Source organism: Anas platyrhynchos, chromosome 4, assembly GCF_047663525.1.
Source record: "Anas platyrhynchos isolate ZD024472 breed Pekin duck chromosome 4, IASCAAS_PekinDuck_T2T, whole genome shotgun sequence".
Lineage (NCBI taxonomy): Eukaryota > Metazoa > Chordata > Aves > Anseriformes > Anatidae > Anas > Anas platyrhynchos.
Genome location: NC_092590.1, coordinates 77,335,421 through 77,352,667, shown reverse-complemented (window position 1 = coordinate 77,352,667; position 17,247 = coordinate 77,335,421). Strand labels below are relative to the sequence as shown.

General features: G+C 37.7%; 1 protein-coding gene and 1 non-coding gene across 4 annotated transcripts in view; one reads left to right on the top strand and one right to left on the bottom strand.

The window, feature by feature from the left end:
* The window catches only part of DNAAF9 (dynein axonemal assembly factor 9), a 73,725-nt gene that overhangs the window by 37,916 nt on the left and 18,562 nt on the right, over positions 1-17,247 (top strand). For all 3 annotated transcript variants that reach the window (XR_011809295.1, XM_038177920.2, XM_038177921.2), the window contains 8 exons: positions 655-742; positions 4,444-4,547; positions 7,844-7,990; positions 11,280-11,368; positions 11,595-11,693; positions 11,960-12,077; positions 13,394-13,482; positions 14,795-14,953. Coding sequence is in view for 2 of the 3 variants with exons in the window: in XM_038177920.2 (XP_038033848.2) it covers positions 655-742; positions 4,444-4,547; positions 7,844-7,990; positions 11,280-11,368; positions 11,595-11,693; positions 11,960-12,077; positions 13,394-13,482; positions 14,795-14,953 (893 nt within the window). In the remaining variant the exon portion in view is untranslated. The remainder of the gene's footprint in view (positions 1-654; positions 743-4,443; positions 4,548-7,843; positions 7,991-11,279; positions 11,369-11,594; positions 11,694-11,959; positions 12,078-13,393; positions 13,483-14,794; positions 14,954-17,247) is intronic.
* On the bottom strand, positions 3,801-3,883 carry TRNAL-CAG (transfer RNA leucine (anticodon CAG)). The gene has a single exon. It is a non-coding gene; the product is annotated as a tRNA-Leu (tRNA).

Sequence of the window (17,247 nt, the reverse complement as noted above, 5' to 3'; positions counted from 1 at the left end):
TAAAAGTTTGAGGTTTTCTTTCATTCCAAGAATGGCAAAACCCAAGAGCAAAAAGTTCTAATAAGGCTTGGTTTCCATGGAAGTCTCCCTAAGCATTACCCATGGAGCACATGAGCTTAAAAAAAAAAAACAACAAACCTCAATGCCACTTTACATGCAACTTTCTTTTAACTTAATTAGCATGCTAAATGTCTACAGGAAAACACTTCAAGCAGTATGAAAAAGAAAAGAATTTGGGATCTGGGAACGTCTTAAACCACATGAGTTTCACATTTGTGGCTTAGCTTGCGGTTCCCAGGAATCTTCATTACAAATAGTTTCATTTTCCTGTAGTATACTTTGAATTCAGTCGATTGACAATCTAAAAACAAAAAGCTGTGCCTTGTGGCTGTGACAATAACTTGTAATTTAATAGCTGCTGGCAAAACCAGCCGGGGGGCGGAGGGGGATGCTTCTAAAAATTGGTCTCCTGACATAACAGTGTCTTTCACTAGTTCTTCCGTATCCGTGCAGTTTAAATTCTTTTAAACAGCATCTGTCAGAACTTCTTAATTTCTTTATTCTTGTAGTAAAACCTCTTCTGATGAAAATGTTCTTGTCTAGACTACAGTCTTTGATGTGGTCTGTGATACTTTTGTTTTTTATCCTGTTTAGGAAGACAAATCTTTTCTGGGCACTTTACTTACTGGAGGTGATGGAGCATATATTTACTCTAGCAATCCACAGGCCATGCCTGCAGAAGGTGAGATGTGTTTTCAATTGTTTATACAGTTGGTCCAGTTTCTGCATAGTTTCTGGGATTCACGGATCTGTACCATCATTTTAAGGTGCTTTCTTTCTACTTGCCTCTGTAAATCTCTTGTTAAACTCCACGTTTCCCTTTTCTGTCCCCAACCTCTGCTTGGAACTCGTAGGTGTAGAGGAAGAATTTATATCAGAGCTATGGGCTTGATTTTGACACACATGCAGCTCCCATTGCATGATTGAGAATTTATGTTTGTGAGCCTGGGAGAGTTCTCCCATAGTTAAAGTACAAAAGAGCGCACAAACTGGGTTTTTCTCCCCTTAATGGGTGATGTGGTATGTGGGTTTAGATTTTTCTGTACCTGTGTGAACATCAGGTTAGAAAGTCCGGGCGTTAAAGTAGTGACATGAGACTATGGGCTCCCTGCATAGGAAGTAAAGGTCAATACCTAAGTACCTTTTGAGCAGCGTGACACGCTGCCTCTGTGTTGTGATTTGTTTGTAAATTTACTTAAAGCCTTGTGTTCTTTGCTTCTACCAAAGCCTCTTCCCGCAGCTGACATGCTGTTCCAGCTTTTTTTTCTGTTGTCATTTTCCCTGAGGAACTTTATTAGCACAGAAGCTCCCTGCATAACAGAAAGATGGTCATTCTCAGTATTTTTCAGATTTGGTGAAGTTACTGTTTTCTGACACAAAATGACAAGCAATGGATAGACCACTCCTCTTGTCTTGGTGCATTTTCATTGAAGACCTTTAGTTATGTTACTGGGACATTTGTGCTCCTTAATACAATTTAGGAGGACTGTTGGCAGGATTTTCCTTCACACTGCAGCATTGCATTAGTGTGACTTGCTTTGCCTTGTGAAAACTCAAAGATGAATGAATATTTTGCTAAATCAAAACCTTTCTTAAGGCATATTGCTTCTCTATTCCTTTGTCCAGGGTAGGTACTCTTGTCCCAGTATTGATGTGCAGCAGCAGCTGTTGTTCAAATACTTATTATAAGCTGTTAATCTTTATGGGAAAATACTTAGCTTTTTTCTTTTGTAGTTACACAAAGAGAGTACTGAAGACAAATAATGATGTGCAAAGCAATAAAACAGCAAGTTTCACGTACTGGAATTTTCTTTCACTCTAATTTAGAAGATTTTAAAGGAAAAATTAATGCAGAACAACATGTTTAGCTATTTTGTTGTTTTGCAACACAGTGCTGCGGGTGCAGGCTCACTCGGTAAATAATCAGGGAGAAGAAGAGTGGTTCCTTCAGTGTTGTGAAAAGTGGCTGCCTCAGTGGAGCAGTGTGTTTTTTCCCCTTTTTTGGTAGATTTGCTAAGTTAAATGTTTCCATAACTCTCGGGATGGAGAGTTATAAGTAGGTGGTATAAGGGCCATTATGTAACACTTCAACGAGTGAGATATTTTCTCAGGTGTCAAGTGAAAACGAACTTGATCTCGTTCCCTTTCATGTGTGCTGCAAGATGCTTTGCTGTGCTCCAATTTGGGCTCTACTGGGGCTTCAGCCATCTAGTCTGGCAAGGCGAGGTGAAAAAGATGCTGTCACACAGGCACTCCTCCTCTCTGTCATTTGTCTTGCTGTAATGAGCTTTGCATCCACGACTAAAGTTCATGGCAAAGAAGTTGAGCTGTTAAACCTTTTCCTCGGTATGCTAACGTGTCTGATGTTCTCTGGAATTTTATGGGGTGAACTTCACTGAGTCAATCACTCGTACCAATTAAATAGTCTCTGTTGTAATTAATGACTTGTGAAAAATATACAAACGGTGTATCAAATTGTTCTTGATGTAATTCACTGACTTTAATGTTGAAGGGGGCAATCTTGGTTTGGACTAATTACTATTCTTTTTGGATTCCTTTCCTGTTATAGAAGAATTAACATCTCCAGTTTTCCTGCTTTTTTCCCCCATCTCTCAGGATTTGTCAGTGGGATGCTCTGTGAAATTTGACAAACATATTCCTAATGTTATAGTTGGCCATATTTCTTCCTCAGCCAACAGAATACCACCTGTGTTGTGCGTTTTGAATTTTGTGAGCCCTGTGTCAGCAATGAAGTTCTTGTCTATGTAGACTGTTAAACTTCCACACCTGTTTTATTGTGTGAAGCTTTCTAGTTACTTGGAGGATTTGTTGACTCCTAGGTTGTCTCCATTTTACTTTGAATTTGGACCTCAAATTTGTGATTGCTCTGCTTACAACAGTAGTGCCTGTGTGCTAGAATAGCAGTTGATTTTGCAGCACAGGTTTCCTGTTTGCTGGAAGCTTCCCCCTACAACTATGGCATTTGTAGCTAACAGCCTTTTTTCAGCTAACTGTTGAAATCATTTACCTAGATACTGTGAATCTTATCAAGCTTATTTTCAGTATTAGAACTTTGAAGTTTGAAGATCTTAATGAGTTGCCATTTCAAGAGGAAAATGTCTTAGTTCTTTGCCTTCATTCTTTATTATTTCTTCAAAGCATTATTTGATTGAGCTGGGTGTACAGTCATGTTTAGCTGGATCTTGTAGCTGTTCTGCTGCTGACCCTTGCTTTTTCTTAAAGCTCAGCTCTGAGTAAAGCTGCTTTATTTTCCCTTTCCCATTTCCTGTCTCACACACTTGCCTGGATGGGATGTGATCCTGCTTTTAATGCTTGGTCTAGCACTGGTAGCAGAGCCCCTACTTCAGTCTTCTGTTTATGGCTTTCTTAGGACTGTCAGATATTAGCTTTTTGCTAATATTAAATTAATATTAAATATTAATATGAAATTAATATTAAATTTGCTAATTTAATGTCACTCTGTAGAGCTTTGGAATACTCTTTTTGTTATACCAGTGAGCCTTGCTGCTTCTCGTTTTTCCAGCTGCTTCCCCTGATCATCACATTTGCTAAGAGCCAAAGTGTCAAGAAAAAAAGGAGATAAAATGAACTTTGTCTCTCTCAGCTGTAAGTCAGGAGCTTCCAGGGAAATTGATAGCCCAGAAACAGTTGCCTTTGAGAAATCCCAGTGCAGGGTGCCCAGCCCTGCACCGGGGCGGCTGCTGAAGAAAAGAGCAAGTTGTCAGAAGTGGGATTCGAACCCACGCCTCCAGGGGAGACTGCGACCTGAACGCAGCGCCTTAGACCGCTCGGCCATCCTGACGGTGCTGCTGTGCTGGGGAAGCAGTGAGCAAGGATTTATGGCAGCATGTAGGGCATCTGTGTAAAGGGGTGGTTCTGTGCCTGTGCAAGGACAGGAACCTCTGCTGATAAAGGGCTTGTCTGTTTTCAACTCCCTCTTGATGAGGGAGTGAAGGCAAACTGTTATCTGTGATTTTTTTTTTTTTTACTGTCTGCGTGGTTTATATTAATATGTTGGCTCTCTGCTGGAAGTCTCACCACTTTTTCCCCTGCCCCCCAACCCTAAAAAATGAAGCACAGAGTATTTTTATGGTAAGTGGGCTTCAGGGAGGGCTAAGATGAAAGGAAATGTAATCACAGTCATGATTCCTGCCCTTGATAGCGAGATCCGGTGAAGAGCAGAAAACTGCGCTCTGAATGCTGCCTAGAAGCTATTGCAAATCTTCACTCAAATGTGTTCTGTGTTAAGTATGACAAAATTCTGCAAGAGCATAGATTCTTCCGGAGAAAGTGGCATTCAACCATCATATGATGTTTAAGTATTGGTACGCACCTCAGTGACTTTTTTCTTTCACATTCTAGGCAAATTGTACTTCTTCTCAGATGGTATCCTCTTTTCTGACCCCCACCATGGCAGCATTTCCATTTCAAAGGACCATATGAAGTCCCTTTCTCTCTACGATGGGGTGAGAGTTCTGTTTGTTCCTACTACCACAAACTTTTCATCAAATTTTAGAATTACTTGTATGCGACTAATGCAAAGTGTTTAATTTCAGTTGCATTTTTATAAGCATGTGTAAAACTAATACCTGATGCAATATAAAGCCAGTAGATGTTTGCTTAGCTAAACAAATTATTGATTAGATAAACTCCAAGGATATAATGTTCTTAACAATCTGTAAAACTGCTTTTTATTAGAAGAATTGCAGAACAAAGCTTTCATAAAATGCCTAGCGGTCTTAAGTGATAGGTAGAGAAAAGTTCAAGGCATTGTGAAGTCCTACAGAGTATTAGGCAGCAAAATGCTGCGTTCTGTTCAAAATATATTTAACCTTTAGCCAAACGTTCGTGGCAGTGTACTTCTTATCTCCGGGGAGGTCACGAGCAGTGTCTGTCTCCTGTCGTAGAGCACCGTGTAACTGACAGGGTGAAGGGAGTGACTGGTTCGCCTTTTCCAGGCTGAGAGATGAGATGGAGAGGCATGCTGCTTGTAACATATTCCAAATAATTTCAGTAAAAGCCAGTGTTAGGAATCACAAAAGTATATGACTACGATCAGCTTAGTATCTCTTCACTCAGCTTTGTGAAGTTGCCATGCTAATAGTTCAGTTTTCTGGCTCAGTGGGAATTGAGCCAGGATGATGATGGCACCTCAGCTTTTCTTCTTTTTCCTCTTTGAGGCAGGCACACTGGGTTAACTATCACTTTTTCAGGATGGAAAAGACATTATTTTGGTTATTGTTTCCTAAGCGCACACAAAAAAAGTTCTTTCCTTTAGTTTCTATTTTGTTCAGGTACAGCATTACACATTTGCTTAGTGACCTCCAGAAAGCATTGTGTAGCTGTAATTTCATCATATAAAGGAGGAAAACAGTAAAATACAATAAAAGTGCTATTCAATTGAGATGACTGAGGAGAATCTTACCTTAGCTGCCTTTTCTTTTATATCATATTAATTGCCCAGTGGTAGTTTAAGAAGCTATTTTAACGCTGACCTTCCTTCTATTGTTTGATTCAAGACACTCACTTTCGTAAAACCAGCTATTTATGGGACCTGGCTATCATTCTTGAACCGACGCCAGATTTTTGTGTAAAGCTAAACCTTGACAGAGAGCATTTTATTGTTTAACTGACTAGGCATAATACAAGGGTGGAGAGTTTAAACGTTAAGTGACAGGAGAAGAAGGCTAATTGTTATGCTTTTGCTGAAAGTTAGTGCAGCAACAATATTGATGGAAAGTAAATGATAATGCTAGGATTAAAATGAAAAATAGAGACTTTAAGTGATGCAGATTACGGTTTCTTAGCAGCTGTCTCATGATGCCTGCTTGATGCTTCTCTTTTTGACTTGAAAATGTATTTCTGCTTCCAACACATGCTGCAAGCTTCTCTCTTCTGAGAATCGAGGTGCTTAACTGCCATCTAACCTCCTGAAGTCCTCGGGGCTCATAGGCATCCAGCACATAGAGGAAAGGATAAATTGCTCATAAAATTGTGCCACGAACATCTAAAGCAATAACCATCCTATCCCAATCTGGGTACAACCAAACATAAATCACCAGGGTGTAAGGCAGTACTGGTCTTCATTCTAGCTTAGTTCCAGCTAACCAAAGAGAGTAGTTGCCACCCAGTCTCTACACCCAGGCTTATTTCTTTCTCTTTCGTAGCTGAAATTTTACCGAAGCGTCTTTATTGTGTAAAGATTAGATGCTGAGTGCTTGGTTATAGGGTCTTAAATTTAAGACTAAGGATTGAAGCTTGAAAGTATCTGAATCCAATATTCATTTTGGTCATTTATGATTAACTGAACAAATACTAAGTGATATTTAGATTTCATAACAGAATTAACATCTTGTAAAACTTGGAAAATAATTCTTTTAACCTTAAGTCTGTGAGGAATATTGATGTTTATTTTCAGCCTTTTTCAATTTGTGGCACGCTAAACATTTTCCAGGAGGAGGAACATGTTCTGTTGTGCTTTTCACGTGCAGATTGCAGCAAGTATGAGTTTTCATACTTCAGCCTTCATTAAATCTTACAGTTATCCCACAGGACCTGGGGTCTGTGGGCCATGAACTAAAAGTCATTTTCTCTTGAGAAATTGTTCTCTTAAAACATTTTTGTTCTTAAGTAACCTCAGTGACTTAAGGAGAAGATTGCTTTTATCATTAATCCCTGAGTCAGCAAAGGGTAGAGATCCCATTTGCAAATGTTTCTTAATTGAAACTGATTCTTATGTAAATGTTCCCTAGTTGGAGCTTTCCTTCAAAATCAGGAAGTAGGGATCTTTCTTCATGTCCAAGGAGATGGATGTTACTCAAATTCGAACTTGTACACTGAGTAACAGAATCCCTACTTTCCAAGGATGTTTCACACTGTTGGGTTGTACTCTGTGTCCAATACTTTGGTATGAAGAGAGTTGCAAGTTAAAGCTTGAGTATGAAACACTCAAGCATCCTGACAAGTTGTACATAGATGGCTATCTCGAAATCCAGAAAGCCAAGGGCCACTCTTGTTTTCTTAGAAGAAAAATTGGATAATCTCAGTTCAATTCTTCTGAGGGAGACTGGTTTTGAAGGCTTCAGCTTTCTGTTGGTGAAGAAGCAACAGGTTCAGTGGAGTTTGTGCTCGCTGAAGAATCTGAGAGAAATGGGACACTTGTAAGATGCAGGCAACCCACACTTCCAATTGCAGGCTTGACAGATGTACCTGTTGGCAGTGAGGACCCTTTCAGCTCAGAACCTGAAGAGAGTGGTATAAAAGTTTGCAGTAGCACCACACCATCCTTCTGATCCTTTTACTGACTCATTTAATTTGTTCTTCTATGGAACCTGTGTCAGGAAATGGAAAGGTATAAATAAAGGTGGTTCTGTTGTGATGCATTAGCAGTTAGTAGAAGAGAGGCTGGTGGTGGAGGGAAAAGATGGGGCTACAGGAATAGGTATTAAAATTCAAATGTTTTTTATATGTCTTTTGTTTTTTAAGGATCCAAACCATGTGAACAATCTCAGGTGTTTTCTTTAAAGCGTTACAATATTGCTGATAGCTGCTAAATAGAAACTGAGAAGTATAGCGTATAGTATAGTATAGTGATTCTTCTGCTCCATTCCAGTGATATGCAAGCTAATGAATGCTCCGATCATTATGCATGCCATGCTTAGTAGTATAGATCAGAAAAGAACTGTTACAGTCATAATACATTAAGCCTATTTCTCACTTTCAATAACTGGTCTTTATAAATTGTCCTGTTTCTTTTTTCTAGGATTCAACCAGTATTGTTGCTGCTCTCTTTATAGACTTCAAAAGCTCCTTGCTTGCTCATCTACCAATTGAATTCCATACCCAAGACAACTTTTTGATGATTGCACTTTTCCCCAAAACGAAGATTTATAAAGCTTTTTATTCACAGGTAAAGTAAATAAAGATAGCAATTATTTATCCCACCCAAAACACTTACTTTTTGTGTTTCAGATAAGAGGCAAGGGTAAATGTTAATGTCTGTGTAAACTAATTATATTTGTTTTAAAAATTATATATATATATATTCCTTATGTTAGATCAGCTGCTGAAGCTTGTCATCTGATAAGTAGGTTCTGAAAAGTTTGAAGTATGAGGTCTTGCCTCATTCTTCACAAGCAAAACCTTTCCCTGTATCTCAGTGCACCAGCATCGTTTGGAAAGGAGAAGAAGCAATTAGTTCTGAGGGAGCAACAGGTTAGGAAGTATGTTGAAACTAACTGGATGTTAGGAGGGTGATTTTCAGCAAGAGGTTGGTTGGTTCAGCACTGGAGCAGGCCACCCAGAAACTTAGTCTCCACTTTTGAAGATTTTGAAAACTTGGCTGGACAAATCCATTTTGCAGATCTGATCTGTACTGCCAGCAGTAGTCCTGCTAGGAGCAGAAGATCGGTCTGGAGACCTCCAGCGGCTGCTTTCCCTCTAGAAACTTGTTGTTTTTTGTTTTTTGTTTTTTTTTTTTGTATGTGACAGATAGCAGTTCTGTGTAGTCCTTCCCAGGAGCATGATTGCTTCTGATCTTAGGAACTTGAATGTGTGAGAAACTTTGTCATGTATGTATTCGTAGCGATTGTGTTGCTTGTTACGTTTAATGGTCACCATGTGCTTTCATTTTGTATTCTGAAGTCAGCGATTGCTCTAAAAGCTTGTTTTCTAGTAGTTGCATTTTAAACGTAGTACTGGTGTATAATTGGCTGCAGCAATTGTATGCAGTGGCAGAGGTTCCATTGTGTTTTTTTTGTGGTTAGACACATTTGGATCGTGATCCTCAGGGAAGTTTTGTTTCAGTCTTTAAGTATCCCATATGGCATTGTATTATTCTCTGAGTAGATTGGCTTCGTGTGTTGTAATGCAGAGGCTTTTAATAAGCGAAACTTTATAACAATAGCACTTTTGAGGAAATGAGCCTGGAGATTTTAGGACTTTGCAAGGGTTTTAGTATGTGATAGTAGCCCAGGACTGGAAAAGACCACCTAGCTCAGTGAGTACAGTCCCCACTGGTAGCATTAACGGTTCCATACAATTTCTCCTTTTATCTTATGTGTTTAGAGTCCTCCCACTGTTCAACTATTTTGAGTGGCTGTGATTATTTTGCTCTTGAATTTCTAGCCTATTTTATTAGGTCTACTTTTATACCTGCTTGTATTTTGTTTTCCCAATGGAAATGCTTGAGCTGTTCAGAGATTTCAGACCTATCCTTTCTGGCGTATTTAGTCTGATAAACAAAAAACAGATCCTTTTATTCTATTATTATAAAATGTGCTCTTTTCCTCTGATCATTGTAATAGTTCTTTTGGTTTTGGCTACAGATACCCAATACTGTGTGCAGTATTGTATATGAGGGTATTTGTTTCTTGTACAGATGCAGTAACAATTATCTTCAGAAAAAGTTTAGTTATCCTTTATTTGTCTTTGCTTTGCCCTGCTGCCTTGAATTAAAAGATCTTGGTGTTGGTTTTTTTTTTGTTTTTTTTTTTGAGAAACACCTTCAGGTCCTTCCCTTCTGATACCCACTGACTTTCCATCTTATTCCAGAAGTGTTTGTGTTCCTTCTTACCTTTTTACTTACCTTCTTCATATTTTTCTCTTTCTTTCATTCTTTTTTGTTAGATTTCCTTGTAAGACATAGTGCTATGCAACTGTCTCCCAACTCAGTTTCCACACAATGCTGTCAGTTCCCTTCAGTTCTTGCAAAATCCCTTATGGATGACGTTTTGGAGCATTCACTAAGCAGCTGAGTTGCAGTTTCTAATCTGGCTGGCACCATACCAGTTGCTTTGCTCATGTTCAAGCAGAAGAACCATGTCCTTTGTCTAGGAGCTATTATCACATAAACGAAGACTAGCCATAAGACCAAGTGTTCCTTGCTGTGTAAGCCATTCCAATCAGGTGTCTTATTTTGTTGGTAACTACAGGTATTTATTGTTTTCCTCCAAAACTTTATCTAAAACTCAGCATAACGCTGAAGTTGTGTAGACTTAGCAGTTGCTTTACAGACCTGTAGCTGCAAAGATTGACTGAAATAAATACAGAGAGTGGTTTTAGTCTTCTTCAGTCATATGCCACGATACCTCTCTTAGCAGACTCACTGGAACTATGACTTAATTATTTTAAGCCTCCTTGAAATAGGAAGTGGCAATTACCCATCCCTCCAGATCTGAGCATATCAAATTCTTTGTAACTGCAATGTTGATTGCAAGATCTCGAGCACACAGGAATAGAATCTGGTTTGAAGATCTTGCAAAGACAGGGCAGTGCCTTTCATATCTCCACTGTAATTGAAAGTTGAGGTGGCTTTGATTAGGTTTTGGGACATACAGAGAACATCTTTTTTCTTTTTTTTTTTCCTTGAAGTCATACAAAAAGGACACTTCCCAGTTTTGCTGATTTCCTTTTCAAGTTCTGTCTCAGTCTGACCTACGTTTTTGCTTTATCCCTAGCACTTTGACTTCTAAGTAATGTTTTTTTCTGTTTACCAGTCCTTTCCATCCCTTGTAGGCATTTTCCTTAGTTTTGAAGTGGTTATTTGTTTGTTTGTATGGTTCATTCTACATGAGCAATGCTGTCTTTGTTAATATCAAAAGTTTATTTTATTTTGATGTTTTTTTATCTCAGTACCCTTGCATTTAGGATGCCGATTTGTTAATGGAAAGCAGTCTTGTCCCTCCTCGGTTGTTTTGTCTTGCAGAAAATAATTGTGAAAAATGACAATGGCTGTTCCCTTAACTTACTAAAAGAAGGGAAATACTGAACACTGAAATGACTGTGATTCATCTGAATCTGATTTCTAGGTTCAGAATGCCATTCATATTAATGGGACTTGGCTAGAGCAGCAGGATGTGAGCCAAATGTTGTTCCCCAGAGAAGCGAATGCCTCCTTTTTCTCTTGCATAGAACCAGAATTTTTCTTAAATTTCTAAAAATGTGATTGTTGCAATATTACCTAATAAAAACTACAACAATACTTAGAGGAGTTGTAGAGCAGGAACTGCTCTGTGAAGAATTCTCTGTGGAGAATTCTTCCACATTTTGAATATTTTCAGCAAAACTAGTATTGTGAAGTATTACTTTAATGACTGGCTAAGATAAATGTATGTTTAAGTGAATAAAAGTCATTCTTAAATTCAAAAAACAAATTTTGCAAAATAATGACATTTACGAGCAGGTCTGGTTTGTTCCAGGTTTTCTCTTCGTGGCAAAACCAGAGAAACTCAGGATTATGTTTAAGAGTTGTCCAAGAAGAATTCCTGTCAGTGGCACAAAAGAGACTGTAAGTTCATGCTGCTTAATTGCAATTCCATGTTAACTGTGCACTACCATTAGAAAAATGCTGAGACTCATTTTTTGATAATGATTTGAAAAGGAATTGCAGTGTTCTTAGTGCAACGCTCCCTTTTTCTTTTTTGTGCTGGCTATGTAGACATCTGGCTTAAAGAAGGAAAACTTCTAGGCTTTTTGTTTCAACTAACAAATTGATTTTTTTTGCTTCTTTTCAGACATTCCAGTGTTCAGAAGCTATTTAATTATTTGTCTTTTCCTTCTGGGGAAAGATGCAGTGAACTGAAAATATCCGCTGCCCTCCCAGAACTAGAGAGGTGAGAAATTATTTCTATTTCCAAGGGATTAGGTTTGACAGAAATGGTACAAAAATATTTTGTTGTATGTAATCATCATCTAAAAATTGCTTATTAAATAAGTGTGTTCACACTAAGTATTTTTACTCTGAGATGAATTATTTCCTTGCTAGGAAGCCTCTGTTTGACCTTTTAAACAATTTTATTTTAGTAATTTCCCAGCTATTTATATGAATGAAGTCTTCTGGTCTTTTACTTTTAAAAACACATCTTTTATTTTTTGAAAGGTTTGTGCAGCATTTTACTGTCAGCAGCGTCAGTCGCGAGCCAATAATGAGAGCACATCTTCCTGTTTTACTGCAACAGTCAGAAATCATTCCTGATAGCACAGCAGAAAGTGATAAGGTAAGAGAGCAGTGCAACAATACTTCCTATCCCTGGCACGGAGTGTTTACCAAATATTCTGGCTGTTACTGGTTCCATTGCAGGTAATGCAACACTGACACGCAGCATGGTGTGTGTTTAGCTATGCCTTCTGCTCCAGTTCATACTGAACATATTTCAAGTCTGTTTCTTAGAATAAATTGCTCTGTCTTGTTTTCCTGTTTACGTTACTTAATTTTGTGTTTAAACAATCTTTTGGAAGTGCCAGTGGACCTTCAGTCTGGTGAAACAGGGACGGAAAACGAACAGTAGATCTTCACAACTGAGCAGTTTTCTCTAATGTCCAGACAGTTTAGCCCTGAAGCAGTAGTTTGTTTTTATGAATTGCTGAATAATTTAACCGAATTGTTCCCTGCAACATAAGACCTTTAAATAGCATGGAGGTAGCACATGATATTTAACATTTGCTGATATTATCTGTAGAACACTCTGTTCTTTATAGGGGCAACAACAATCATCAAACTTAAGGGGTGCTTTAAATAGCATTTTCAGAGAAATAATTTCCTTGGAAGCTTCCAGCATTTGAAGGCTGCTATAAGCAAGAAAACCAAAGCAGCAGAAATATGGTCTTTCTCTTCAAATGTTGCAATATGGTGGCAGTCTTATTTCCTAGGATCTATTTCAGAGACCTTACTGACACCTAAGTATTAATTAGTAAACCCTTAGTGTTTTTAAATCTGATTTTAAGATTCATTTAAATGTCTTTAAAAAAAAAAAATTCTATAATGTTATAAAAATTTCTATAAAACATGCAAACTTTGATTTTTTTTTTGAGTTACTTCTCTATCTGTATTACTATTCCTACACATTGTCTGTTAACATCCAAAAGTGATTTTGAGGATAGGATACAAATAACCTGCAGATGGCTATCTTCAGCTATACTCCAGGTAGAAACTGGAAGAGGTAAATTGTCCCTTAGCGATAGGATGATACACAGTGTGTGGGGTGGTTACCAATGTGACATAATTTCTCTTTCTCTTTCAGTGCCACAGAAAATATACATAATGGCAACAGGGGTGCTTTGTGCAGAAAAGCTATTGGCGTGTTGGAGCTGTTACTGTGCAGCCTCTTCCCAACCCTGCTCAAAGCTGCATGCACCGTTGCTTAAATCTGCAATAAATTTTGGATATAACACACTGGGTTCAGTATCAGAAACTGTTTAGACTTAAGGTTTTATGGAGATAGAGAGCCTCATGTGCAGTGCTAAACCTTGTGTGCAGTGCTAACTCATTTCTTCTATTTTTTTAAGTTGTCCCCTTCTGTTTCTTGTGTTTTAGGTTGTTATCACCATTATAACAGGTCTTCCAGGATGTCGCAGCAGTGATCTGTGTGCTTTTCTTGTAACTTTTAACAAGGAGCATGGAAGGTTCGTATAGTTCTGGTTTTACAGTCCAAGGCAGTGGTCTTACTTACAATCAAAGAACTACTCAACATGAAGGAAATAAAAATACAGATGTTATATTTTTAAAAAAAGATCCTGATTTCTGATTTGTAATCAGATGTATTATAAGAATACATTCAGTAAATATTATGAGGCACTTTAAATAGTCCTACATAGCACAGCATAGGGTCTGTTTCCCATGGGGCATTAAATGAGCACACTTCTATTATTTCAGGTATTTCAGTTAACTGTGTTATGGCAGGCATATTTGATCTTAGATACTAGACGTTCAGAGAAGAAAAAAATAAGATTTCTTCTTGATATTCTATATTAAAAATACCAGAGGTATCATTACAGAGCCATGACAAGTCTGGAACTACCACTCATGCTACAGACAGTTGAGAATAATTTTAGAAGGGCCAAGTGAATCTTTGATTAAGCATGGGAAAGGTCTTGTCAAAACTTGAAGGAAACAGTTGAACAGCTTCCATTTATTAACTTGTGTGGTAGTGAGTCTAAAATACATTTTTCTTCTCGGGGAAAACACTGTACTAATGGTCCTTACTACAATATTTTAAAATCTGATCTAGTTTCTATTCTACAGTTGCAGGAGATATATTCAGGAAACGTACTGAATGGCAATAAGATAAATCCACTGTAGGAATTTACCATTGTGTGTGTTGATACAGCTCTTTGTTCTGAGAAAATCAAAATTCTTAGTCTTTCAAATCTTACAGCCAAACACCTTACAGTTTAATCTTAGTAAGGTTCTTGACTGTTTAGTTGTATTATTTTTTAACTTGATGTCTTGATATTGGCAAGTTGATTTGGAATATCTTAGTGGCTCTCTTCAGGGCAAATGTAAGGTGGTTTTTGAATGAGATGTAGTATTACAGAACATTACGTTTTCCCACACATGTCATCATTAGTTTTATTTTTGCAGTGAAATAGTTTCATGCCCAGTCTTAAATTATATGAATCTGAGTTTTGTTTACTGCATCACCAACAAAGATCAGAATTACTCATATGATGTGCTGCTTTGAAGAAGCTGTTGAACATTGTTTTATTAAAAAAAAAAAAAAAGGCAACAAAAAACCACAAGCCCTTTTGGCAGTAGTCTGAGGAATGTGCTTATGCTGAAATGATAGAAAGCCAAGTAAATTTCTCTCTCCCACGTGGTATGAGAAATGTGGAGTCTTGGGGCTTGTCATTGTTGGGTTTGGTCGGTGGTTCAAAACAAGGAGTAAATAGTGTTCTATTACATAATTCTAACTTTTTTCCTTGTGTTCTGTTGTAGGTGGATAGTTTATCGGCAGACTATGGATAGTCCTGAATGTTTCAGTGCAGCACACTTCCAGCGTTATCTCTCCAGTGTCCTGGAGGCTCAGCAAAACCACAGTGTCCGTCAGTCCACTTATGCTAGAAAGAACAAGCGGCTCTTAGTGGTCTTGCAAGGGTAAATGTTACAACTTTGAACTGTTGAATGGAATAGGGGCTTTTTTGTTCCTCGTGTTTCCAAGGCGTTTTTAAACTTCTTGTCACTCTGAAGCAGTGAAGTTTCTGTGCTAAAGTGTGATTCTCTGTTAATTCTATTTTATGTACGTACTAAACTCAACTTTCCTGCTACCTATTAATTTTATTGCTTGCTACTCTTAAAAAAAAGTGTCTAAGGAATTTGGTCTGCCTTCTCAGTTTAGGAGGTTGCTTTTGAGAGGCCAAAATCACAATCAGTTTCTTTGCCTTTTCCAACTGTAACGTAGACTACTGTCTATAGAATTTTATTGGAACAGCTGTTTTCCCTCTATACAAACTTGCCCAGGCATCCTAGATAGAGAGGTAATTGTCCTTCAAAGCCTGGTTCATGTTCATGAGTATCTTCTTTATTTTCATATTCTCCTATCTCCTGCAGACTTGCACTTCAGTGGTAAGCTTGCATGTTGTTGACCCTGATGGTACACGAATTACTGCCACTTTTTCACAACAGACCTACATTTTGCATCAAACAAAGCAATAAAATATACAATAAATACACAAATCACTGCAGAATAGGCTTAGCTAACTTCATTGGCCCCTTCCAACCTAAGCTGTCCTGTAATTCTATGATGATTCATATTTTACCTTTCATGTATAATCTTCCTTGAAAGGTTGGAAAAATATTGAAATTATTTAATGGAAACTGGGGGTGGAACACCTTCCTGTTTTTTTTTTTTTTTTAGAGGAAGATCTATTGTGTTTAAGGTATTAGATGACTGAGGACACTTTGACTTTTAATTTCTGGAGCTTCAGAATAGAATGGAAGTGTGATATGGTATGGCATAGACTGTAGCTATATCTCTGAAGTTCTTACAGCCTTTAAACTTCTGAAAGATCGGCAAATGCTAGGCAGTCACTAATTAATAAAATTATAGTTTTCAGAAGTAAATGGCCCATTCAGTTTGCAATGTTTTTTTCTCGACATAGAAACTTAAAAGCCTAAGCTAAACAGAATGAGCATTCTACAGTAAGCGTAAGAGTCGATCTTTGAGGTTTTTCCCCACGTGTTTAGCATCTTGGTGTGTTTTTCTTTCTCTTTGCATTTCCGGTAGTCCTTGCTTTAATTCTTTGAAAGTTTTAGCTACAAAAAAACAACATGAATTTTCAAAGTTCTACTTGATAAAAGATGTGAAGACTGTTGCATGCATGTGATTTAACATACATTTTTGTGCAGTTTTTTGCACAGCATCCTCATGGTATGCCCTCAGTGTTTGTGCTTCAGAAGAATGGCTCCCTAAACTTAAAGCAAGCTGTCTAAAACATGCCATTCACTTGACACGACAGGAAATATTTAAGTATGACGGATTAAAACATTTTTGATAAATGCCAGTTGTGTTCTTCAAATGAAGGTGAAGACTGAGGCATATTTGCCCACTCTGTTTCTGTATGAGACGTTAGCAGGTACCACAACTAGTTTGAGCAAAGTACTACTCTAACCTGACTGTTTTAGTTCTCAGGCTACCAACCATTCATCTGTTTTGCAAAGGACGTGTACATGGCATTTTCTTCATTATAGTCTCTTCTCTCACTGATAAGCAGTTGTTTTTTTTTTTCCACTTGAGTGAGATACTTTTCATGAAGTCAGTAGCTATAGTGTCCAGTGATGTGCAAAATAACTGACACTCTGGTAGCAGCATTAGCTTCAAGAATAGTTGATTATAGCTTTTCCATTCTTTTCTGAGCAGTTGAGTGGTGTTTAGACAACTTTAACAAGTATAATTCCTATGTTATAATCGATTAATGTGATAATTCTCAATACAGTTTTGAGAGAGATTGTCACTTAGCGAGAAATAAGCTCCAGTTCACATAAATTTTGCTATCCTACAGAAGTGCAATACAGCAATGTCAAGAGTAATGATTCAAAAATGAACTTGTTAATTATAATAGCACACTTATATTGGGAATGCTGATAAAAGCGCATGTTATTTTTTAATATTTCTTTTTCATTTGAGTCAGACAATGCTAAAATGTTCTACAGAAAGCAGAGGGTGCATCTATTTCCACTATACAATTTTGGGCCTCCAGAAAGTCAAGTTTAAAGTTGTTCAGTGTGAAGTTTGTACAGGTTTTTCTCTGAAGCTGGCATCAGTGCATTTCTGGTGTTACTCACTTTACTCAGTTTGCTTAATTGTTTCAAGTGCAAAGTTTTGAAATGCTTTATAACTATCTCTGCAGGCTTTTTTAGAACATTAACCTTGCAAGTAACTGATCTTTCTC